The following is a 27,722-nucleotide window of genomic DNA, read 5'->3' as shown; positions in this document are numbered from 1 at the left end:
TGTCTGCTTCCAACTCAAACAGGTTTCCTTTGGTCAGCCCTGCCCCAAATCCTCTGTTTACATTACATGTCAGGCATGCTAGTAGGGAAATGTGACAAAAAAAAAAAATACATTTATAACAGCTTTAACTCACTTAAAACATCATGCTAGCACTGCTGTCATATTTATAATTACCTTAACATAGGCCTGTAATTTTTTATAAATGAGCTTATCATTGCCCTAGACAATATTGATTACTATATTAATCATTACAATTAATTATACTTCCAGCACTAATTACTAAGTCATTCTATCAATGTGTATAGTGCCATGCCAATACACAGTTGGCACACTGTGCAGTTCTGGGGCAACTATATCAATTAAGGTTCAGCAAGGCTTTATCGAAAGTTTCATTAGAGGGATTTTTGCACTGCTCAAGACTGTTTTATGTACTGCAAAAAAGTTAATAAAATTGTATTCACACTCATTGATATGTACATTTCAATGTAGATAGGCATAAACATCTAAGGTGGGTGCAAAATAATCTTGACTGATATTAGAAGGCATTTTATGCAATAAAATCATATGACACAGATTTTCCAATAGATCATTTTATTTAAAATAGCATGTTAAAATGTTTCAACCTATATCATGTTTGTTAAAGTTTTTTTTTATAACTCTGGAACTATTGTATCCCGATATTGTTAATTTATGCCATTAGCTAGGCTACATGAAATAATGCACCCTCTTTATCTCTTTCACTTATGCATTATATATTTTTCCATACAAAACCCCTCCCGAAACTTACACCAGCAAAGGCCTTCAATATCCTTGATTTAGCAGAAAAATAAATGAATATTTTCTGTCAAAAAAGGTCTATAAAGTCTGTCAGTACCACACATAAGCAGTACATTTACAGATGAAGCGCAGAAGACAGAAAAATAGCTGTTAAATGTTTGCACGTCAATTCACGAAATCGTCATTCGTGACGGGAATGCAATGATATTTCTAAATTCACAGGGAAACACTCAAAACATTAATAACACGTTCAAGGTGAGCAGACCTAAAGCTAAAGGAATGTTCCGAGTTTAATACAAGTTTCTCTCACTCGACAGCATTTGTGACATCATGTTGATTATTACAGTGAGGCACTTACAATGGAAGTGAATGGGGCCAAGTTTTGGTGGGGGTAATGCAAGGGCATAGCCAGGAAATTACTTTTGGGTGGGCCTCAATAAAAATGTATATATTTTTTAACATCAGAGAAGCGGCGCATTCAAACAGTTCTTTCACACTTTCAGAAATTATGCATTTTATTTTACTTTTATAAATAAAGTTAAAAAAATTATCTCAAATATTCTGGGTGGGCATGGGTCTACGCCACTGGTTTAAGGGCAAAAATGTGTATTTTAACGTTTATGGATTGGCCCCATTCAGTTCTATTGCAAGTGTGTCAATGTGACCCAGAATTCTCCTTTTCTTAAAGAACAGGAGGGACAAGTTAAAATAATTTTCATGGTGTCAACATTTTGCCACAAATGATATCGTCTGAACTGAACTTGTATTGAATCTGGAATATTGCTTGAAGAAAAAAAACACTCAGAGGGAGGCTAACAGTAGGTTAGTGTCTTAAGTTGTAGTAAGGGTAATGACAATCTTAAACTGCTGCACTTCAAGTTAATATCAAAAACCATTCTTATTAATAATTATCCATGTTATAAATACATTCTAGTACATTCATATACTTTTTCCTGCATACTGACACAAAATAAACACTGATCAAACAATTAACATTTGTATAGCACTGGTGAACATTACATGGTTGACACCTTCTTTTACATGGTCCTGACAAAATGACAAGTTACACAACCACTATACACACATGCTGGTTTTTTCTTCATTCACATTAATAAACTGGTTGAACTAATCAAACATGGAAATGATCAGGACTGAAGACAATCAAGTTGATTTGACCAATAACAATTTTTGCTACTATGCTGTTGTAATGACAGTCTTTACTCTGACCAGAGAGCAATCTATTGCAGACAAACACACAAACATTCTCATTCACTGATCAGGGCATTCTGATGTGGTTAAGTGCTTCCCTACCGATTCAGTTCATGAGACATTGCTGAACGCTTTGGGGAAGTTCCTTTTCCACAACCTAGTTGAAGCCTTTGTATCACATAATGCCAGTCTTATGATTGGCAATGGTGTTTGAGCCCTGCTACTCCTGCCGATGGCAGGGGAATGGAGATTTCATCCTTAAATGGTTATAAGGATTTGGGAACACTTCGGCAAAATCGAAGTCGACCTATTTGCCTCCACAGAGACAGCCCACTGCCCTCTTTGGTACTCCTTGTCCCAAGCCCTGCAGGGAGTGGACACCTTGGCCCACAAGTGACCGACGACATACAAATATGCGTTTCCCCTGATACGTCTCCTCCACCCTGTCATCAGTAAAATTCGACAGGACAAAGAAACGGTTCGGTTGGTTGCGCCGAAATGGTCCAACCAACCATGGTTTCCATAAATGGAGATATTAGGTTGCACTCCATTGGGAATACAGCTGAGGAGGGACCTACTCTCTCAAGCGCATGGCACGATTTGGCATCCCCAGCCGGAGCTGTGGAACCTACACGTATGCCCCCTGAACCCTAGGATAACGAACGAGCCAGAATTGGCTCAGTCTGTAATAAACACCACTTTGCAGGCTAAAGCGCCGTCTACGAGATGCCACTATGCACTAACATGGCCTGTGTTTGCGGATTGGGGCTCTTTACGCATCAAAGACTCAGTGAACTGCCCCATAACAGAGATCTTTACATTATTTCAAGAGTGGTTAGATGCAGGCCTTACTTCATCAACGCTTAAGGTTTAAGTAGCGACCATCTCAGCATTTCACGCCCCAGAGGCTGGCTCCTCTATAGGCAGACACGATCTAATCATAAAGTTCCTTAGGGAGCATCGCGTTTGAAACCCCCTCTTAAGCTATGGTTCCAACATGGGACTTGAATCTGGTGCTGAGGGCGCTCACGAGCCCCCCGTTCGAACCTATGGAATTGGTTGAATTATGCGTGCTCTCTTTAAAGATGGCAATGCTGTTAGCTCTGGCTTAAGTCAAACGGGTTGGTGATATACATGGTTGAGAGTTCATGTCTGGAATTCGGTCCCAGGCTTTCAAAAGCCACCAACAAACCCCAAAAAGGCTATGTGCTTAAGGTGCTTTCCACATCCTTGGGGCTCAGATAGTGCACCTACAAGCTTTCTCTTGTCCACCTTCTAATTCGGATGAAGAGCTGTTAGCATTAGTTAGTATTTATTATGCCCCGTGCAGGCATTGCACATGCATGTGGAGTGCACTCGCCAGTTTAGACTGTCAGATCAGCTCTTTGTTTGTTATGGAGGATGCACAAAAGGCATGTCAGTCTCCAAACAAAGGCGATCTCACTGGACCATCGATGCGATCGCCTTCGCTTATGAATCACATGCGTAAGATGCCCTATTGCCGTGAAAGCGCATTCAACTAGAGGCATGGCCTCTTTATGGGCATAGACTTATGGTATATCCTTACAGGATATATGCTTTGCAGCAGGATAGTCTTCGCAAAACAAGTTTGCTTGGTTTTATAACCTAGACGTAGCATTGGACTTACTATTCCAGCACCCGGCGGGTGAGCCCGAGCCCCTTATCATGGCAGGCTACCAGTTATATTTTAATACAGTACTCCGCTACACAATTTACTCCCACTAGAAGTCACAAGCATTTCCAATAAAAATAATAAAACCTCCCACCTCTGGTATGAAGGGTTAAATTATACTGTGTGTATTATAAGACTCATACACATCCTCAGACTAAGATTAATTTTCTGTCTGGTTTTCACCATGTGGGGTTACTCATTTTCATATACACGAAAGAGATATTATACTAAGTCACCACCCAACGAGCCTGCGACCTTATTTACATATTCTTCTAAGTGTTTTACACCCTGGTGCATCCAAGGGTATTACGTTACGTGGCGCAGCATGATGGGACAATGTCTCGTGAACTGAATCGATAGGGAATGTCTCTGGTTACTCTTGTAACCTCGGCTCCCTGTGATGGAGGGAACGAGACATTGCAAACTTGGCCCAACTACGACTTCAGAGTTTCGAGGTATGTTCTTGTCCTCGGTCAGAAAATTCAGAAGAAATGGTGTGCGAGCGCCCGCTTATATAGGGCAAATGCGCACCTAAAAGTGCGGGACTCAAACAACAATGCCAATCGTTAGATTGGCATTATGATACAAAGGCTTCAACTAGGTTGTGGAAAAGGAATTTCCCCAAAGCATTCAGCAATGTCTCGTTCCCTTCATCTCTGGGAACCGAGGTTAGACGATTTCTCGCAGTATTGTGCTGAAATGGAATAGTGAAAGCTTCTGACTTGCATTAAACATTCATGTCTGTTAAGAAATAGCACTGTTAAACAGGGCAGCACATTTTGGCCTTTATGGTGGGGGTTTGATGTTTTGCCATCCGACCAGGTAGGGGAGCATCTGAAGTTCCCCTGTTAGACCCGTGCTATGCTGTTAAAATATTTCCAACAAGTAAAACAATGCTTTTAGGGTGAATTGGTGGTACAAAAAGACGCAAAGCGTCTTGGCTATTTTAGCACATTTAAGGACATTTATTACTGAATAGAGACTTATGGCCTCACAGTGCCTCAGGTCATGTTAAGAAACACTATTAAAACTATTCACAATATTCTTAGTCCGTCCCTTAAATGTAGCGGTTTTAACAGATCGTACCAACAGGTACGCTATGACGGATCCCGGGGAAGCCGCTATCCTCTTTCTTTGACGATAAATAACACTAAAACAAACACAGTTACGGTTCAGCGATGTTTCCTCTGTAGCCAAAACACAATTAAACATAAATAAACAAAACTGACTCACTTTTGAACCCACATACAGAGTGAAACGGACATATATCATGTCTCAAATATATAGGCCTTATGTTTGCATGAGAAGCCTGCACCCTCTACAGAGAGCTTGCGGAAACTACACTTGAATTAACGCAAAACTTTATCTTTAAATCTTTTTTCTTACATTTTTTTCTCTCTCTCAATCAACACAATCACACACATTCAGCATACAAAAAAGCTCCCATGATACTGCCACCACAGACTTGTTTACTCCTAATTTAATTATATTTTGAAATAAATGTAAAAATGTTCACTATATGAGATAATTGTAGTCAGCAAAACTGGGAGAAAAAAAAAATAAAAATCTAGCCATACCATCTTTCCCCTAAAAGAACAACCATACGAATCATCTGTATGGCAACCTTGCTATCCCACTTATTTACTTCCTATAATGACTTTTTATGCATAGCTTTCCCCTTCTCATATATATTAAAATCTTTAACCATTGTGATAGTGACTGCCGTTCCATATCACAAAGTGTTTCCTCTTTCTTTTCTATGCTTCCCCGTTAACTGAGTCAATAGACCTCTTCTTAAGCTCATGTTCTTGAAATTCCAACCAGCAGAAAGTAAGAAGAGCCTTTCTCCTGAACCAGTGGAATGGAAGATCTCTAGGTCTTGTCCTATGCATTTTTTTTCTTTTGTTCAAAGTATCTATTGATGGAAATGACAGCAGATTCCATTGGTGCTTTTGATTGGGTGTGAAACGGCACTGTAGCTTATTATGCATCTGTCTTGCCATGATCATAATGGCATTTTGTGTTGCCATGGTGATGTGGCTGCCATACGGAACGCTCTGCATCTGAAAAGGCACACAATTGTCTCCGTGGAAACGTTCTTGGTATGGCGTTGCTGGGGTGTTGCCGTGGTAACATGGTCATTATGGTGGTCCTCTGGTGTGATGATTCAGCACCACTTCTGCAGTTCTACAGTGGGACTTTGAGAGGAGTTTTATGAAGTGGCAATCTCGCCCCCTAGGTGGCACCAACCCTTCTGTTGCTCCAGCGGGGAGAGGTAATCTGCGAAACGAGATATTTCAATTGTGTATTGATGTGTGTGTTTTTTTTTAATTTATTTTTTTTAATAAATATACTGTAATTTATGTTTAAAGTTTAATTTGTTTTATTACAAGTTTTTTGAGCATTCCAAGTTTTTTTGCATGGATTTATGCCTTCTTTTGGGATGTTTTAAATGTGCAAGCAATGTTTTCCATGGTGTAAAAAATAAAATAAAAATAATAATAAATCCCCAAAATAAATAATTTGTAGTTATGAAAATGTGTTAAAATAATATACTTGTATAAAATTAATAAAAATAATAAAAATATATATTTTTTAAATAATCAGTGACATATGCTTGGGAACTGGGTAGTTCAACAATTACATCGACCGAAAAATTTTTGTGTGATCTACACCAATAGGGTCAGTATAAAATCTAGGACGAACAAAAAATTACTTTGTACAACTTAAACTTTTTAAATTAAGAAAATGTAATTTCCTCAGTTTAGTACAGAAAAGTATGTACTATGTAACACTTAAGCTTCTTTATCTCCATTGTATGATAAATATGGGAATACATAATTTGCAGAATAAAAAATAACAAGTTCAATAATAAGCATAGTCACCATCCTCATGAGTACTTCTAATTTATGACAGCATACAGTGCATTTAAATCAATGCATTTCCTGCATTTTATTTTACACAATAGGAAGGAATAAATTCCCATTGTTTTACCTTTCGAGAAGGTCCAGGGTTCATTTCATGCTCTGACAGTTCAAATGAGGATCACATGCATGACATGTGAGCTCATATACACACTCGAGTGTTTGTAAGAATTAACCAGGTTACTGTGCGGTTACATACACATCACATGAGTAAACCCATAAACGTGTACTTTATGTGTGTGAGAATGAGAGGGTAAAAGGTTCTCACCGTTATTACTACAGTTCTTATTGCCTTTGTCCGAGGCCTCTTCTTCAACCTGTTACACATCCGAGAGAAACATATTAGCCACAAATAACAAGAAATGGTACAAAAACAAAGGCTGAAATGTGTGGAAGTTAACAAATACCTCTTTTCTCCATTTGAGCTCACAGAAAATCCTCTCAAAGCACTCGTGCATGTAGTTAAACTGAGGGCAAGCACATATACACACAGTCAGGGCATTAATAGAAAACAAGTGATTGAATGGGTAGCTATTAGAGCACTGACACATCCTCTCTCTGATTTTTTAGCAAACTATTTTAAACAATCTATTATTCAGGAGATTGTTTTAGCCTAAAAGGCATAGTTAACCCAAAGATGAAAATTCAGTCACCCTCATGTTGTTCCAAATCCTTTTGTCTAAACTACTGAATGTTTTTGTATGCATGCATGTGACTTACATAAGGAGTGAAAACTTTGACCCAGCGAGGTTTCTTCTGTCCTCGCACATATTCAAAGCAGAAGGCCATACCCTCCTCATCTGTGTCCCATCTCTGCATCTCTGACCATTCAAAGATGATCACCTGATTCTGTGTGCCAGAGGCAGAGAGTTCATACAAGCCCTCTCCAAGTTCTGTGATAAGCTTTAATAAATATACAGTCCATCTAAACCTTCAATATATACAACCAAGCCCCTAAAAACACTGATCCAAAATGAGTAGCATTTTATACTTGGGTATGTGTCCCATATACCCAAGTCACATGACTGTAAATGTCTACAAATATGATACTGATGAGATCACTCATTCCTGCACACACATTCTGTCATGTTAGCCCCACCCACCTCCAGAGTGCCATCCTCCGTGCAGGCGTGCAGTTTGAAGTGCTTCATGCTGACGGCCGAGATCACATGACCTTTCCTCCGTGAGTCACATGGACAGTGAGGGAACATCACCTCGTTATACCCTTCACATGAGTGCAGAAGATTCAGATACTGAAACGGATAAAACATACTGTTTATTTTGTGTTGAACTAAACAGTCCGTGCACATTTAAATTCCAAATTATTCACAGATTTTGTTGCATGACAAAAAGCGTCAATAGATATTTTCATTACATTCTCATTACTGTAATATATAGATTTACAGTTGTATTATAATTATACTGTTCTACAAGAAAATACTGAATTGCAATGTTTTTGCACCAATTAAAGCCAGTAATAAAGACTACCTTTATGCAAAACAAAAAACATAATTTTTTTTCAATTTACAATTAATTTTTTTAACTTTTTTCCCCTTTTATTTATTTATTTCTTTGTTTTGTTTAAATTATTTCTTTAAGCAAAATTGATTCGGTAACACTTTACAATAAGGATCCATTCATTAACACTAACGGTTAATACATTATGTATCATGAAAAAACAATGAACAATATATTTGATACATCCTAAATTAATCTTTGTTAATGTTAGTTAATAAAAATACAACTGTTCATTGTTCATAATGCATTAACTATTGTTAACTATTACCACTTTTGATTTAAAAAATGTATTAGTTAATATGTTATAATTAACATTAACTAAGATTAATAAATGCTTAATAAGTATAGTTCATGTTAACTAATGCTGTTAATTAATGTTAACAAATGGAAACTTATTGTAAAGTGTTACTAATTATTATTTTTTTTCCTTTTGATTTTTAAGGTGAAATGTGACCTGGACATGTTCTTGACTGTTTTTGTGCAATTCACCCAATAATACTTGTAAAATCTGACATGAACAATAGCATTTTATATTTAATATAAATAATTTTTAAATAAATTAATACATTATACATTTATTTTTTATAATATATTTAATATAAATTGTACACACACACACACACACACACACACACACACACACACACACACACACACACACACACACACACACACACACACACACACACACACAGGGCACTTTATTAGGACCACCTGTACACCTAAATATTCATGCGATTATCTAATCAGTCAATCGTGCCACAGCAGTGCAATGCATAAAATACTGCAGATATGGATCAGGAGCTTCAGTTAATGTTCACATCAACCATCATAATGGGGAAAAATATGATCTCAGTGATTTCAACCGTGGCATGATTGTTGGTGCCAGATGGGCTGGTTTGAGTATTTCTGTAACTGTTGATCTCCTGGGATTTTCAAGTTTAACAGTCTTTAGAATTTACTACGAATGGTGCCAAAAACAAAAAACATCCAGCGAGCGGCAGTGCTGTTAATGACAGAGGTCAAAGGAGATTGGCCAGACTGGCCCAAGCTGACAAGAGGGTGACAGTAACCCAAATTACCACAAGTTACAACAGTGCTATGCAGAAAAGCCTTTCTGAACATAGTTGAACATCGAGGCGGATGGGCTGTCAGATTAGAACAGGAAACAGAGGCTGCAGTGGTCACAGGTGCACCAAAGCTGGATGGCATACGATTGGAAAAACATCACCTGGTCTGATGAATCTCAATTTCTGCTGTGACATGCAGATAGTAGGCCCACTGCAGCCTCAGATTTCTGTTCTTGGCTGACAGAAGTGGAACCCAACGTGGTCTTCAGCTGTTGTTGCACATTCGCCACAAGGTTCGACATGTTGTGCATTTTGAGATGCTATTCTCATCAAGAGGGCGTTTCCATCCGCAGAACTGCCGCTCACTGGATGTTTTTTTTAAGTTCTACAAAAAAATAAAGGATCAGAGACCATTGCCATCTTCCGCTGTTCTGCTAACTTCTGCAGTTGGTACGCCTTATCCTCTGCTTTAATGAAGCCCTTCTTCACATCTTCCTGTGCCTGAACGAAAGAGAAAAAAAGCTAAAGTAAGAGATGAACTGCATTAACTGATATGATCATTTGAAGTTAAGTTGAAGAACTGACAGAACGCAAGCCAATGATATACTTTAGGCCACAAATGAAGGCATCTTGTTCAGCTATGCAAATATTGCAAATAAAATGCAAAGAGACACTAAACTAGGACATGTGGTATTAGATAATACTTTAACAAGACACTTTACTAGCTGTACAAAGTCCATTAGATGTGTTTGTCCATCCATCCATCCATAGTCAACCGCTTATCCTGTGTACAGGGTCGCAGGGGGCTGGAGCCTATCCCAGCTAACATTGGGCGAAAGGCGGAGGACACCCTGCACAGGTCGCCAGTCCATCGCAGGGCCACACATAGACAGACATACACTCACACTCACCTCCTAGATGCGTTTGTATTTACTTTAAATTGTAAAGTTTCCATTTATTGCTTGTTTACAACACACTATCAAAAAGGCTGTATTTAATGTTCTACACAAACACTTCTGTACATGCGTTATCTCATTTATTACATCAAACTACAATCAAATTTGAGAGCAGCAGTTAAGAGCTATAATCTGATCCTTGACACAGCAATGTAAAAATGATTGAAATATCTAGTTGAGGAAATATCATTGAAAACAGGACTTCCATTGCCATTTTGAAATAAACAAGATCAATGTGATATATCGCCATACTCTAAAAAATACAAGGAACCTTTTTCAATCCTTCCTTTTAGAGGTAATTTACATTGAGAATTCTTAAAGGTACAGTAGCAAAAAAGCCTTTTTGTTCAATTCTGAAAGTCAGAGGAGGAGTGAAACAATTTGAGCTGTTATTGACTTAAGCATTGACTAACATTATAAGTGTATTTTAGGGGAAAGCAAAAAGCTTCAAAGAACCAGATTCAACTAGAAGCGGACAATTGATTGAACAGTGCCTTGCTGATCTGAATCCGATGGGACTGACCTGATAGAAACAGTAGTGCAGGGCCAGAGGGTTGTCCCGCAGCAGTTCTTCTTCCTCTGTGCTGAAGAGCCATTTGCACATTGTGAGACACGTGCCGAGCACTGCTGACGTGTAGTTCTGAACATAAAGCTTATGTGGGAACTCATTAGGAGCCAATTTACGCACTGAGAAAAGACATACCCAAAGTGAGACAAGATTGTTCAAGTTTTTGCTTAAATACTATAAATAAAATAGAATAACATAAAATCAATTGCAGTAACAGTAACTGTAGGACCCATCGCATTTAGGTGCAAACTATGGTTACATTCGCACGTTATAAGAAAGATTGACTTGCCCTATATTGGTTAACTGAAATAAAAATGTCAATGCAAAATTAACAATAATTCCAGAATAAGTCGTCAGTAGACTTTTTCAAAAATGTTTTCAACTTGTATCTGGATTCAGATCTCTATTTTGTTCAATTTAGTTGTACGATATCAGTTCACTTTTCATTCACACAGTTATTTTTTTGGAACCCATTCAACATAAAAATGATCATATGTAAACAAATAATAATATATTATAATAGTGATATATCTCAATCGTGCACCTTTAACTTTAAAACCCTCACGCTTTTATTTTGACATTCTGAACTCTCCAGGAAGTCCTGCAAGTGTCTGTTTTTAGGCAAGTTCACAGTAGTTTAATTCGCTTCTTGTTCAAATTCTGTTAAAATGCCCCTCTGGTGCCATTCTAAATGCATATTATAAGTGAACCAAACTATTGAGCATCTACATCTGAGATGTTATTCGTGAGTAACACTCAAATATTGCGGCGCACTGCATGAAGGCTATAAATAGCCACGAGTGTGTGTGTAAACAGAGCAGCACCATTCACTGACACGCTGGAGCTGCGCATACATTTTATATATTTACCTTATTAAAACACAGCCTTTTGTGATTCACAGAGCTGTTGCACATCTTCAAGTGGATTTGAATAAAATGCAGGATTCATATGAAATACTTTAATGGTGTTTTAATGGTTCTTTTATGTCATTTTTTTTTCGCTCCATCTAAAAGCCTCGGTATCCAAGTATCGGATCAGTGCATCCCTAGTAACAACCACACAGCCATCATCCCCAACAAAAACAACAATCCTGAAATTCTCAAGTATTTAAGTTCATAGCAACGGGAGGGTTTATTAGTAATAACACGTTAAAATAAAAAACATGCTCAAGCCTGTTAGTGCACAGAGTGGGGAAAAAAAACAAAACAGCTAAAAATAATGAGACAGCAGTTCGGGAGACATGGGTAATGTTTTTATTCTCCTGCTTCCCAATGCATTTCTCTCTATTTATTTGGCAGTGTCATGTGTATACGAAACAGTGTGTATACGAAATGCTTGATCGATTTTATAAGCAGCATCCCGCTATTTGTGTCACTTTACTATCACCTGTGGTGTTGAAAGGCGAAGTTGACATCTGCACGCACACAGAAGCAGATTTCTCATGTAGCCATCCTGAACAAGCAACCAATAGTTGTGGTTATAGTAACAAACTAGGGATTGATTTATTCTAATACAGAGTGCATGTATTGATAAAAAAAAGAAGAGAGAGAACAAGGTGCACTGAGAATCGTTTTGTAACTGACATTAAGCTCCGCCCCCTTGGTTTCGGTTTCTCACTCTGACAAGCTCTGCAGAACTCCCAATTGCAGACTGCCGTGAATGACACGGATTTTGGCAAAATATTCTAATAAACGGAATGGATAATATTTTAATGTGGCCTGGCATGAAGAGTGACATTACGTAAGTTATTAGAAACGCTGTTAAGGCGGGGCTTAGTGAAGGGTCAATTGAATCGTTATAAATCGATTCATAATTAATCAAATCGTGAGGCCAGTGAAGAGTCGCACCTCTAATTAACTCAATAATTTTAGACTTCTTCCTTTTCAACAGATTCAGAAAACTACAAACTTGAAAGAAAGATGGAGAGATTGCTCACCAAAGGAGTGGTTAATAACTTCAAAGAGAGCAAAGTAACTGGCCATCATGCTGTCCATTCCAACTTTCACGACAAGAGCCTGAAAGAGAGAGAAAAAAATATCTCTATCTCTAGATATCTCTAGAATGAGCCTCTGTTTATCTCATAGTTGAGGCCACCCAGGTGTTGGAGTTATAGATACTTATGCACAACTATGAAAAGTGAAGATTTACCTGGTAAACCTGGTCAGTGGTGCTGTTTTTCCGGACCCTCACTGAGACTGTGGTTTTATCAGGTAGCGCTATCCGTAACTCGACATCGGTTACACCGTTATGGTTCTTAAACACAACAAGACATTGAAATCAAGAGCAATGGTGTGCAAACTAGCTAATTACAAACTATATTCATGCAAAGCAACATTCAGTATTTGTGCACACATACTTACTTCATTTGATTCAGACAAAAATTCTTGCATAATGTCACTTTCACTGATAACCCGCACCGAGCACACTATAGAAAAAGAGAGAGATAGTGAGGGAGAAAGAGAGAGGATATACATTTACAACAATCACGCTCATTACAATACTGTTTCATCATTCATCTAATGCATCAACCACAAACTCTCTACGATACTCTATAAAGACAAATAAGCATAAAAAAAACACTCCCATGGTGGTTTATTGCATTGGTGCATAAAGAGATGACTAAACAAAAATATCCCTGAAGGAACTGAAGTCGTGTGTACAGAAATCAATTACATAAATTAACTCGAACCTGCATCACAGGTCAATGTGTCTCACCTCTCTCCAGATACTCCTCCAGTCCCCTCCTGCGAGCGTCCAGCTGCTGTTCAGACAGAGAGAAGGGCCATTTCCCTGGCAGCTTTGGGAAAGTAAAGTTGGAAAACTCTCTCTTCAGGTTCTGATTAAGTATTGCAAACTCCCGGTAACGTTTTGAGCACAGCTGTCTGCCGGACATGTACATGTTATAGACCTAAGAAAAAAGAGAAAGAGCTTACTGGAAACATGCTTAAAAAAATGATCGGCACAAATGTACAGCATTAATTACACAAATTGCACACACTTTATAAATTGACTTGGTAATGATGACCAAAAGAATTCCAATCATTCTAAAACAACTTAGACAAAATGCACTTCTCAAATTATGTTGGTCACATGAAATTCAAATCATTTCCAAACAACAACTGGAGCGCAACAGTAGTTTATTATAAGTGTAGTAAAAATATATATTAATTTCATTGCAAAACATTCAGATATTTGCAAATACACAAGTAGTTTGAGAGTGTAGAGAGACTGACTCGACTGCATCATTCAAATCGACTAATGCGATCGCTTAAAAGCTTGTTTGCCCTTCTTGTTGGCCACCATTCACTGATTGGTGGAACTTTCTCTGCTGGACCATGAGTGTAGTCCTTCAGATATTCCACTATTACAAATTATTTAAAAAAAAAAAAACACAGACCGATGGGTTCAACAGAATTATAAACAATCGATTAACAACCTCGGAGCTCATTGTTGTACTATTTTAAAGGTTTAGAAGTCATCATTAAAAATCATTACACCCATTGAGAACCCCACTCTATTGCACTCTATTACGTAAATTTCATTACTTAAATGTCAACAATAGCAATGTCAAAGCAGTGGGACAACAGCAATGTCAAAGCATAGCCACCGATGGTGCGAGGTGGGACTGGGCCCACCCACATTAAACCCAGGCCCAGATTATTAGAGATTATTGTTTGACTTCAAAGATATATTTATAAAATAGTTAAATAAAATTCATAAATTCTGATTTCTGAAAGTGTGAAAGAACTGTTTGAATGTGGCAGTCCTCTGTTGTTAAGGACAATTAAAATAAATAAATAATAATAATAATAATAATAATAATAATAGCAATAATAAACAAAAACTTGGCACAAACATTTTTTACTGAGGCCCACCAGAAAGTAATTTCATGGCTACGCCCTTGTTCCAAAGTTAATAACATTTACATCATTTGCGAAGTACATTAGTTATAAGTACATTAACGAAGTTGTTTTGGACTGTTCTCGAATTTATGTGGGCAACATTTATGAAGTAAATTGACCATCATTACTCTTATTCTCTTGTTAAAAGTGATTAGTTGCTGCATTGAAAATGGTGTCTAATGCAGAACTCACCACAAATTTCTCTGAGTGCTGTTCCACATGTTTGTATGTAGGGATTGAAATGGGGACTGCCTGCTTGTCGCCATAGTCATAATTGGGTAGCACAGAGCCTTCTTCACTGGTATCGAGCCCTTCCACTTCCTGTGCTGGCACAGAGAGAACAGTCACCACCAGTTCCCTCTGTCCAGCCCTGATCAGATCCACCACCTGCTTGTGTGTCGCCCCCTCCACGCTCACACCATTTCTGCAGGAGAGATGGAGAAAACAGTTCATGTTTCAGGGGTGAAAAGGCATGGTCATGTGTCGGTCTGCAGGAGAGGGAAAGTGGGAAGGCTCATCACCTGGGCTGTAATTACTCTAAATGATCTTGAGGGCATTCTTTGTCATTTCACAGGGGGTTGTGTGATTTCAGATAATAAAGGTTGAGGGTCAATGGCTTCTCAATATAGTTAGAAATCATTGTAAACCACAAAGAGCTCATGCCATCTGTCCATCACTTATTCCCACCATCACTAATTCATAAGCAAGGCAACAGATGGAGCTATACAGTGAGGGAGATATATTTCATAAGAGGGGTGTAAAAGTTAAGTGGATAAAGACAGGTAGATGGAGAGCTGACATACAATACTCCTCAAAAACAGAGGCAGATGAACACACACACAAAAAAATACAATTCTTGTTTAGATCATCGTGTTCAGTACAACAGTGCCATTCTACTATAGAAAACAATCCATGTAGTTTTTGTTTTGACTTGGCTACACAAAAAGATGAAAAAAATGGAAAGATTTTATGATTTCAAAAATAATTTAGTTTAAAACTAAGTTTAAAGTACAAATAAACCACAGTGAAAACTACTGTGTAGTTTTTCCATAGACTGGACTCTCTTTGGACGATCTGCCTGAAAAGATCTGATTTGAGAAACAAATCTGATTTGCCTGCAGTCTCAACAAATCCTAAGTCTACACTCTGCCACCTTTGTTCACTTTGATCTTTCTTTAACTCACAAAAAATAGAGCTTTTTAATTGAGCTGCTTAGCGACATTTTTCTTCATGATATGATACACACAGAGAACGTGACACATATATTATGATTCACTACGTCACGAGCCATCACCTTCTAATCCAGCAGCAGCAAACACGTGCGAGTGACGAGTGTCCCCACTCCAGAGTGTGCATCAGCCGGGAGAAGATTCAATCTCTTCCGCGGTCACTTCACGCACATAGACGTAGCGCTGACCGCACATAGAAATGCCAGTTTCTGAGTTTATTTTCAAAACCCGCTTCCTTCTTATTTTAACTTTATAAAACGATGCTTTAAAAATATAACGTCGGGGAGTTTAATGGCGAAACAGAATACGCCAAAACAATAATTGAAAATAAAATTTGATTAATCACTCAACCCTAGTATAAAGGCTGCTTGACATTGTCCATTTTTGCCTTCGATGGGACAGACAAAGATGAATTAAAGACCTATTGATTAACATGAAGAGATAGGATAACAACCTAGCTTCACAGCATCCAAATAAACAAACCAGATATGAGTCAGATGCGTCTCTTATTTAAAAATATATGAATATTCATAGAATGACAATATTTCAATCTATATACACATGGCACCTTACAGGAACAATCATTATTGAATTTACAGGCATAAGTATAGACATCCATCTTGCAATTTACCAAAAAAAAAAAACCAAATCCTACTAAATAAAAGCAGCAATATACATAACGGCATGTTGTTTGATTTAAATTGTGACGTTTACATCTAGAGCAGACATAGAAGTAAAAAACGTAAACCCTATGTTAAAGTACACTTAGGCTCAGTATGAAAAGAACCTGGACACCCCTAATAACCCTTATCAAAGGTTTATTTACAGTCCTGTGCAGTTCCTTCCTTAATTTCAGGAAGGCCTAAATGTTTTCATGGCATTTTCAGTGAATGTAATATTAGAATGTTGGATACATTTAGCAACAGCCATTGTACCACATTACTGTGTATACAGCTCCAAGTAGTTGTGAATAAATGTCAAGTTTAAAATTTCAAAGAAACAAATTAGTGAAAAAAGAAGGAACTATGGCAGCACATGGGCAACATACGGCCCGTGGGCCGGATCAGGCCCTCCACATGGTTTAATGTGGCCCGAGGCTCATTTATTGCAAAAGTGTTTTTTTCTTCTTTTCATTGGATATTTCAGTTAACTTGCATTGGGACCTAACGTGTCTCCACAAGTGTTTAACAAACTCAGGGTTGCCAGATAAGAGATGCATCACCCCAGTTTGAGATTTATACTTGCACAAATTGGAAATATTCTGCCAAATGTTATACTTATTTTGTGCAATCTGGCAACCATGCATGCAAGTGCACTTTTACTATCTCTCGCTTTCCCCTTTGAAAAAACGTAGCAATCTGTAGTGCAATATTTTGCTCAAGGTAAAGTGTGATATGGCTACTCTGTGTCCATTCTTGAGGCTGCTTGTGATGCTTGGTGCTACTTTGCAGGTAAACCTTCTCAGTGATTAAATTCAATATAAAAGTAGATCTCGGCATCATTGACATGCGAGCAAAAGCAAGCCAGAGACGAATATGTATATGTATTTTTTATTTGTGCAATTTAGAAACGTTGAAGTACCTTCGCACCGGTATGTTTATCTAACTAATGCAGTAATTATTCATCATAGTCATGAAGCCTGTGTTATTCAGTTGTGTGCTGAAAGTCAATCCATCAAGGAGACCCGCATCATGACCCTTTTAGCATGTAAACGGGTAATGTTTTAGAAATCAATAAGTAAACTCGCCCGCTTTGCGACAAAAGTTGCATTAAAAGTTCTATAAATTTCAAATGTTTTTTTTATTAAATCAGACCCCTGATGTAGAGATTGTTAAATTGAATAATGAATTAACAGGAAGTCACAGATACACTTCAGAAAATTGAGTACACAACTATTTCTGGGCTTAAAAGATACAAAAACCAAATCAAAAGAGAACATTGTATCTCAAAAGGAATACAATGTGGCCCCCTATGCACTACTTAAAGCCCGATGAGGCCCCTTTACCAAAATAGTTGCCCACCCCTAAACTATGGGGTGGTTTAGGATAATCTTGCATTAAACTTTAATTCCACAGGTTATTTATTATAAGGGACAGTAAAAACTAAAATCGAGCTCTCTCTTCTAGTGTCCTAACACTAGTAAGTGTGCAGTACAAGAATGGTGACACTATTGTGAATGGTCTCTTTGATGACATAGCCAGGAGTTTATCTACTACACACTAATTAGATGAGTTCAGATGATTTATATTACCTGGGAAAATGCATTGACTGAAACCAACAACAAGCACACCATCAACATTTAGTTTACTGACAGGAACTAACATTATGAAGAATTATATCTTTAGCACATTTTGTTGCATGAATCCTTATTTAACTTTTGCTTTTCAAGTTACATAATGGGAACACTGTATCTTCACATGAGATATAACTGTAACCATGATCAGTCGAAGTACTATAACACAGATCATGTTACCTGTAACACCACCAAGAGTAATTTGATGAATCTCAGGCAAACATGGCCTGGCCATATTTCAACCAAAAATGACAAAACAAAAAAACAGAAAATCTATTTTGCTTAAAGTAGACTAAACGAAAACTACTTTTAGGCATTGACATAGCCAAGGGTGGGCCGATGTGGAACTGGGCGCATCCAAATTAGACCCAGGCCCACCAGAATAATAGAGATTATTCTTTGACTTCAAATAAATATTTATAAAAGTAAAGAAATGCATACATTTTGATTTCTGAAAGTGTGAAAGAACTGTTTGTATGCACCACTACACAGTTGTTGTTTTTTTCTCTCCCCAATTTCGCCTGCCCAATTCCCAATGTGCTCCAAGTCCTCATGGTGGTGTAGTGACTTGCCTCAATTTGGGTGGCGGAGGACGAATCTCAGTTGCCTCTGCATCCGAGACAATCAATCCGCACATCTTATCACGTGGCTTGTTGAGCGCATTACCGTGGAGATCTAGTATGTGTGGAGGCTCACGCTATTCTCCACGGCATCCATGCACAACTCACCACGTGCCCTACTGAGAGCGAGAACCACATTATAGTGACCACGAGGAGGTTAACCCAACATGACTCTACCCAACCGGGCCAATTGGTTGGTTAGGAAGCCTGACTGGAGTCACTCAGCATGCCCTGGATTCGAACATGCTACTCCAGGAGTTGATAGTCAGCGTCTTTACTTGCTGTTGTTAAGGAAAATGTTGTTACAAGTTTTGGGGCAAAACCTTGGCCGATCCATTTTTATTGAGGCCCACCCAAAAGTAATTTCCTGGCTACACCCTTGCTTTTAGGACTGCTTGCAGTGTGACACTATTTTCAATCAATTTGAGCACTTTTCACTTTTAAATTGTTTGTAATTCTCACTGAATCTCATTAGGGCCACACAATGAATCGAATAACAAACTCCACCATATTTAATTGTGGAGGGAGAGAACCTGGAGAAGAGTTTCAATGTTTACTGGTGCATTGTCAAAAAGATCTATGTTAAATAGTCATTTCTATCCGTGACCACCTCTTCTCTGTGTGGTACGTGCCTTCCAAACAGACCTTTCACACTCCCATGTATCAAACACTCTGTGAAAGCTTTCCCTAATGTGTAGGTGCCCTTAATGTGCAGCGGTAGAGCATTCACAAATCCACAGCTCGCTTCTGTGTATATATATTTTTCTAAATTTTAATAACAATTTTATTTTTCAAGCTGTTAAAATGATCAATGTGAAGTTGACCGTTTGAGGACCGTCTTCACTTAATGATAAAACAGCTAACAAATAATTTAGAAACAGTTCTCAGCTGTTTGTTGGATGCTTGTTCTACATAAAATAAAAAAATTAAATGCCATGAAGTTGATCCACCCAAAATAAGCATTTTAATGTAAATTGATTTCATCTAAATGAATTACAATTACAATATAGAGGGAAATAATCGACAATTATGATTTGTCATAATCATGTAGTTTTAATTCTCACAGATTCTGTAATAAAGTAATGAAAACCATCCCGAACCAAATAACATTCATTTCTTTTTTTTAAATTCTGACAAATTAAAGTCACTACAACAAATACAACACATAAAAAATATTTAGCCTATTTTTACGATTTAGACATTTCAATTTCATAACAAAATTCAATCGAACTGAATTATGTAATTTAACAAAATTAAATTAATAAAATGTAGTTTTTTTTAAAGATTACTTAATTTAATGGAATAACTGGCCAAACCAAACTTTCAATTTTTAATTTTTTTTGCTCTTGTAAGATTCACCCTAATATGATAAGCATGCACACACACACACACACACACACACACACACACACACACACACACACACACACACTTTATAAATTAGCACGAAATCCAGAGGGTCTGCAAAACATTTGCTGAAGGGGACCATCATTGTAGTACATCTTCTGTCTAATAACGGTTCTCAGTGTTGACACAGTGGCTCTATGCAGTAAACCATGTAACAGCTAATTTAAAGCAATAACATAATAAACATTTAAAAAATATGACTCTGGTGCACTTTCTAGGCTAAAATAGCGGCACTGCTGACATTATTAATCTCGAAAAGAGCTATCTTGGAAGTTAACATGTAAATATTACATCTATTAACTGCAGTAAGTTAAGCATGTGATAGAATATTTCCCATACATCTACTATCTTGCATTGATCATGCAACTGTCTTTATAAAACATCAACAAGTCATTCAGCCGAGACACTTCAGATTTATACCAGAAAGACATTGAGAGCAGTTTTCTCAGCTTCAAGGCTGACGCAATGTAGATTACAGCAAACAGGTATGATATACCAATGAATGTTTTGTAGACATATATACTATGGAAGCTGTGAACTTTCAAAGACGCTTCTAGCACGTCTTATCTGTCTCCTCACTTACATTATAATGATCTATTTACTGCCTTAGTGGAGACTGTTGGCATGCAGGCCCAAGAAAGCTTAAACATGCCAACATACCACTGTGCTGAACTGCTATACGCGCAGAAACAACGTTGAGCACCGATAACTATCCAGTATGTCAAACTGCAACAGTGTTCTAATGTAGAATGTTACAAGTCATTGTGACATAATGACGTCAGAACGCAGCGCAGAATTGATACATTGTAACGGACTGAGTGCAGGGCAAATTTCCCGGCAAAAATGAAAATAAAGTGGGAAATAAACAACTTACACCTCTAGTATTCTGTCTCCTTTCACGATACCGGCCTGGTCCGCCGCGCCCCCGGTTAACACGGCACTGACATGCTGGAGAGGAGCGTACAGCTCCCCGTTAATGCTCCGCAGCTGGCCGCCTTCACTCACTTGACCGCGGACGTTGAATCCGTAACCCGATTCTGACTTTACTATCCGAACCACCCGCGGACCCGAAGTCACCATGGTCGGCGTCAGGTTGCCAGAACCGGATCCGACCATCCCGGGACCGTTAACAGGGGGTATCAGCGACGGAGAAGCGGGACGAGGGCTCTCTTCTCCCTCAATTTCCGCCATCTTTAACTCGGGGTTTTAACCCCCCTCTTCTCAAGCAGGACTAAACCTTCAAAACAACAGGCTAGAAATACGCTTGACCCGCCAACCATCACAAGACTTCTGTCACTTTCCTTCACAGACTGTGTTCAGTGTTTGTACTGGACCTTTAGAGGGAGACAGCTTTGGTTTGTAATATTTTGCGCTGGTAAATTATGTAATGAGTCATATGGTGTAGGCTATATAAGTTTCCAAGGCAGAGATTAAAGTAAGAGAGTGTCATATATTGAACCACAAATATGTTTACCTTAGCAACTGACAAAAATGTGACATGATAATTAAACTACTTATATTACTTTGTCCAGTCACACATTATTAAGATTATGTTGTGCATTTAGACCCTTTTAGATGGCAGTGTATGTATAAGCCGATGCCATCGGGTTCGAGCTAACTATTTGATATACACAACGTGTAGGTTATACAGAACATTACTTTTATTTTGTTGTATTTATTTTTTTATGTATTTGTTTGAATTTTTTTGTATTATATAATCTATTTAGTTTTCATGTATTTTCTTCATTTTTATTTTACTAGGATTTTGTTTTTATTATTGTTTTTCACATTTTTATTTTGTTTTATTTCTTCAATGTGCGTCTCAGTGGATGAACGATGGATCTTGTGTGGATATTTCCTGCCCCCTTGTGGCTAATAAACGACAGACAACTTAACATTTTCGTTTGCTGTGAATGGGCAACAGCATGGTTTGCGCTGTTATTTTAGTACTGTAAACAGTGTGGCTGACTGTCTGAAATTTAGCTGCATTTGCATATCTCAAAGTTGACTAGATTGTAATCAGAGTAACGGAGTACATGTAACGGAATTACGTATTGAAAATACAAAATATAAGTAACTGTATTCCACTACAGTTACAGTTTAAATAATTGGTCATTAGAATACATTTACATTCAAAAAGTATTTTGATTACTGAAGAGCTTACTTTTTATCATTTTAAGAGCTTTCTGCATTTTATTGACATTTGTTTCATTTAATATTTAGTTCTTTCAGATGGAAAACATTTATACATGTAAATGATGCGATTCAAACTGCATTTGAACAGCGGTGAAACACTTTCTTATGATGTTACATTCATACGAGCAGACAGAGAAGTACGTTTGAAGTAAGTTTTGAGCTGAAGAAATATAAATAAACCTTGTGTAAATTGTCAGATTTATGCTAAGCTAATATGCTATTTCGAGCCATTTTACACGCACATGTTACCAGACACGATCATATTTTTCTATCAAGAAAATTCACATTGGATCATAATTTCTTTTTTCTAGGAAGATAGGGCAAAACTCATATTCTTGATAATAATTTTTGTTTTGTTTTCCTGTAAAACAATCTAAAATTTCTTAAAACAAGATTGATTTGATTTGTCTTGTTTTAGAAACAACACTTCATAAGATATTTAGGTTTTTCAGAGAATGTATTTTTAACATGTGTATTTTATCTGACTGCACTGACAGAGTTTTTATAGTCAAAACAAGTGAAAAAAATCTACCAGTGCTGGAGAAATAATCCAAAGTATTTAGATTACATTACTGACCTTGAGTAATCTAATGGAATATGTTACAAATTACATTTTACAGCATGTATTCTGTAATCTGTTCTAAAGCAACCCTCCCAAACTTGTAACGAATGGAAGCCTGTTTCCACCATGTCAAATAAAACAAAAATCCTGCTCTCAAGCCATCAAAATAATTATTTTGAGATAATGTTGCCTTAGTCCAAGATTACCATTTCAAAATAATGACATAATATCTCAAATTATTCAGTTAGTATTCAGGGGTATTGCTTTTTAGAAGTGGCCAGCTCGAGTATATATATACATCGATCAGCCACAACATTAAAACCACCTGCCTAATATTGTGTAGGTCCCCATCATGCTGCCAAAACAGCGCCAACCTGCATCTCATAATAGCATTCTGAGATTATATTCTTCTCACCACAATTGTACAGAGTGGTTATCTGAGTTACCGTAGACTTTGTCAGTTCGAACCAGTCTGGCCATTCTCTGTTGTCCTCTCTCATCAACAAGACATTTCCATCCACAGAACTGCCGCTCACTGGATGTTTTTTTTTGTTTGATGTTCTGAGTAAATTCTAGAAGATCAGTAGGTACAGAAATACTAAAACCAGCCCATCTGGCACCAACAATCATGCCACGGTCCAAATAACTGAGATCAAATTTCTGATGGTTGATGTGAACATTAATTGAAGCTCCTGACCTGTATCTGCATGATTTTATACACTGCACTGCTGCCACACGATTGGCTGATTAGATAATCGCATGGATGATTGTTGGTGTCAGACAGGCTGGTTTGAGTATTTCTGTAACTGCTGATCTCCTGGTATTTTCACACACAACAGTATTTAGAGTTTACTAAAAAAAGAGAGGAAGTGATGGATATGTTTCAATTTCTCAACTTGTGAGTATTTGGTGTTTGTAGTTGTATTGTAATATGCAAAAATATGATGCTGGATTTTTTTTTATTAAAGATGCCATATTAATTTAACATTGATTTTAGCAAAGACTTTCATGTGACACAAAAAGCATTTTGAATTCTGGCCACCAACATCATCAGAGCCATGAGAAGTGAAAGTCACAAGGGACATTTCACAACAAAACAAAAAGGTATATCTTTTCCCATTATTTTGCATTGTGTCAAGGTATGATATATAATACTAAAAATGGTTCCCTTCTGTTTGCAGTGTCTCTGGAGTGCAGCATTACTGGTTTGACCGTCTTCATTCAGTTAAAACACAACACTCCTCTTCTTCGTGCAAGTTTTAAGATGCAGTTTAGGGACACATATTTCTTTCCATTTAATAATAATAATAATGATATGCTTACTGACAGCACATCTAATACAATTTCTTACTTTCAAGGATCAGAGCATCCATCCTTAACCTGATCATTTATACGGTGTCAAGACCGCTCAGTGCAGAGAGTCAGCATCAAACTGATGACATGGAGATGGCTGAAGTCAAGTGGATTTATTTCATGTGTTGTATCCAAAGACCTCAGAGTGTCTCATTATAATCATGCTGTAGAAAGATGGGGATCTTTCTATAGCATCAAAAGTGGCAACAAAATTATTCTGTATTCTGTAACAGATTTTCATAAGTCATTTGTTTTTATTTTTTATTCATACTTAGTTTTCTACTTATTTCTTAATGTTACTCATGGTTATAATTTTAATTTATGGTTAATGTTAAATTATTTAATGTTAAGGATTTTTACATAACTAATAATGCTACTATTTAGAATTTTAGCTAATTATTAGAAACATGTGGATTTATGAAGTCAATTCTTATTATGAATTGTGTTATTTATTGCTTATGTTGTTGTTAATACAAACTATTAGATATGCTTACCGAATAATACTTAATGTGTTTTATATGTTTAATATTTCTTAGTGATATATCTATATTAACTATTTAATTCACATATCCATAATCATTATCCTGGTAACAAAACTAAAATGAAATGTTATGATTCCATGATGGGAACCCCTAAAAGGTTCTATATAGAACCTTTTCACCTGTGTTCTTTCGATAGAACCCTTAAAGGGTTCATGGAACCTTTTCATCTATGAGTGTAGCCAGCATACAGTATTTATATCATAGTTTGGATGTGATAAATCAGCTGAGAAAAACAGTAAGATTATATATTATGTGTAATAAATGATTTAATGCTAAACCTATACACATGTTAGAAAATAACATGATCAAAAGGAGGCCACGGAATTAATGGTTTCTTATATGGAAGAGTTTTATTTCCACTGACTAACGGCAACATGTATTTATACCACAAAGCAAAAATGTCTTGAAATCTTATATCAAATTATGACCCCAAAATGTCTGGAACATGTGCAGAATATGAGTGAATTTACACACTGGGGTACAACTGCCAGATACCAAGCAGCCATGTGCTTGAATTTTCACCATTAACAGGTTTGCTTCACTGCAGGACACACCCAAGTGCAAAGACAAATGTGAGAAAAGCATTGTGACAATGTAGCAGAGAGAGAGAGAGAGAGAGAGAGAGAGAGAGAGAGAGAGAGCACCAAAGGGACTATACATTTGTACAAATGAATAATACTTGGTTTCCTCTCTCCACCCATCTGGCCTAAAATAAACAGTTGGAGAATCAGTCCATCAGGATCGTTTCCACCCTTTTTTCATTACTGAACATCATTCCCAGATACCCATACCAAGGTTTTCAAATGTTTTAAGTATTTCCTAACAATAAAAGCTCTACACAGGAATATTTTGAAGTTAAAATAAAAAGCAGATTGTGCTTTAATCATAAAGCAAACATTTAAAGCTTGAAGAATACTATAGGGCAAAGAGCAATGTCAAATCCTCAAAGGCCTGTCATACACACCCATTGTACTTTGACAGCAAAAGTGTTTTTATGCTTTTTATCTGATGCCATTTAGATCTATCCCTCATCCTTCTTTCTCAATGCACAAATGACAACACAAACTCATAGGACAAAATAGTTATTTTAATAGATGACAGGATCAATGAAGTTTTCCTCTTCATAATCCCCACTGTTCATTTCCAGCTTCGTGTCTTCTTTAATTGCATCCGGTAGCACTTCTCACAGGCGATGGATAGACCCACTACAAGCGACACAAACTCTTCAAAGTTCACTTCTCCGTCTCCATTGGCATCCAGGTCTCTCATAATTCTGTCTACTGTTGTAGGGTCTTTCTGAGACTACAGGAAAAGAGAGAAAAATGTGCCAGATGTTAAGTGGCTTGAAACTTGAACTACTTGGACACCCGTGTGAACTTGATGGGAACTGATGCCATAAATCTACTAAAATTAACATTAGACCAGTTGATTAGAAGTATGTATATCCATCCAGCCATTCAATTTATGATTTAGCAGTCACTGGTTTGATATTTTGTATCAAATGCAATGGCATTTACAGTATAATTTAAGTGGTTGGGATTGTTTGGCCAGGTGTAAACAGCCCATTTATTTCAAATAGTTCAATCTCTATGCAACTAACTACAACAATACGACCACAATCTGAAACCTTTGGGTTGTCCAGGTAGATTCGGATGTTCTTTCCTCCACAAAGTGTGAGTATAGAAAAAAGATAATCTTGAAGAAAAGGACAGAAGATCTTCACCTTGAGAAACGCAGCTAGTTCATTCTCCATCAGAGTTCGGAGCTCTCGGCGGGTCAGGGATCCATGGCTCCCTTCTTTCCCAGCGTACCGGTGGAACACCATGATGAGGGACTCCATGGTCTTCTCTAGTTCAGATGGCATGGCTGCTCACTGCTTGGGTTCAGAGCTTTAAAAAGCCAACATGAAGGCATTATAATATTAACATAACTGATCTGATAGGATAGCACAACTATTTGACTTCCTATAGTTTCAGGGTTGCCAACTCTCACGCATCTGGCGTGACACTCACGCATTCAGCCTCAATCTCACGGTGAGGCTGAATGCGTGAGTGTCACGCCAGATGCGTGAGAGTTGGCAACCCTGTAGTTAAGGTGTCAGTATACAGTGGCCTCAAAAGTACTTTTGGACACGTAAGCCACACTTTGCTGTCAAAACCAAGTGACATCAAGTGCAAACAAATAACGCTCTGTCTCTTTTCAGAACTAACTACACTCCAACACAGAGGGAGACAGGGAGAAACTGAATAAACAAAATGTATATGTCCAAACTGATAAAGTTGTGTGCCTTTTAATGAGTGATATATTGTTAAGAATCATTCAATATCAAAAGTTGTGATGTGGCGGAGGAAATAATCCAAATAAAAGAATCAAAGATAAAAGACTGCTTCGCTGTCTTGAACGTTCTTGAACAATTTGTGGAAAAAAACAAACGATATGCGAGTACTAATAAACGTAAAATTTGTTTGCTGAATTTGGCGTCCATCTATTTACTTTATCATAACATTTAATGCTACTCTACTCAAACAAATCAAGCCAGTTTAAAACTAAAATAAATTAAAATAAACATTAAAAGAAAGAACTTACCGACTGGGCGTCAATGTGAAGAATTTGAGAAATGCTTGTTATCTCCAAGACTTTATATGGTGAGCACATCGGCAAGAGAAGGCGTTGTCAGGGGAAGTTGGGAAATAGAGTGATATCAGTGCAGCATACCAAAGAGTGGAATTTGCACAAACATTGTGTGTTCAATATAAATGGTGTAAACTGTGTATGCAAACAACATCAATCTGCCATTTGAGGTTACATTTCAATTCCACTCTGTAAGCTTCAACCCGAGATTGTATATTCATTTGGGCCAAACTTGGTACTTGCCATCTACGTAGGCAACTAGCAACCACCTA

At 37.4% G+C, this 27,722-nt stretch overlaps 2 protein-coding genes across 2 annotated transcripts; both read right to left on the bottom strand.

Moving 5' to 3' along the window:
* Positions 1 to 608: 608 nt before the first annotated feature.
* Positions 609 to 21,814, bottom strand: LOC127650597 (sorting nexin-27-like). The gene is made up of 13 exons (XM_052136102.1): positions 21,041 to 21,814; positions 14,810 to 15,041; positions 13,431 to 13,623; positions 13,076 to 13,140; positions 12,864 to 12,968; positions 12,652 to 12,730; positions 10,671 to 10,834; positions 9,603 to 9,692; positions 7,707 to 7,856; positions 7,324 to 7,452; positions 7,011 to 7,070; positions 6,872 to 6,920; positions 609 to 5,959 (listed from the first exon to the last, which is right to left on the bottom strand). Exons 1-13 carry the CDS (start codon positions 21,355 to 21,357, stop codon positions 5,892 to 5,894), a joined length of 1,701 nt encoding a protein of 566 aa, XP_051992062.1. The 5' UTR covers positions 21,358 to 21,814; the 3' UTR covers positions 609 to 5,891.
* Positions 21,815 to 25,155: 3,341 nt separating this feature from the next.
* Positions 25,156 to 27,489, bottom strand: LOC127650606 (protein S100-A1-like). Its single transcript, XM_052136118.1, has 3 exons — positions 27,406 to 27,489; positions 26,543 to 26,708; positions 25,156 to 26,121 (listed from the first exon to the last, which is right to left on the bottom strand). Exons 2-3 carry the CDS (start codon positions 26,681 to 26,683, stop codon positions 25,957 to 25,959), a joined length of 306 nt encoding a protein of 101 aa, XP_051992078.1. The 5' UTR covers positions 26,684 to 26,708; positions 27,406 to 27,489; the 3' UTR covers positions 25,156 to 25,956.
* Positions 27,490 to 27,722: the final 233 nt, after the last annotated feature.

The sequence above is a fragment of the Xyrauchen texanus genome, chromosome 10, assembly GCF_025860055.1.
Source record: "Xyrauchen texanus isolate HMW12.3.18 chromosome 10, RBS_HiC_50CHRs, whole genome shotgun sequence".
In the NCBI taxonomy this organism is placed as follows: domain Eukaryota; kingdom Metazoa; phylum Chordata; class Actinopteri; order Cypriniformes; family Catostomidae; genus Xyrauchen; species Xyrauchen texanus.
Note: the sequence above shows the minus strand (reverse complement) of the source record. Positions and strands in the feature narration are given on the sequence as shown.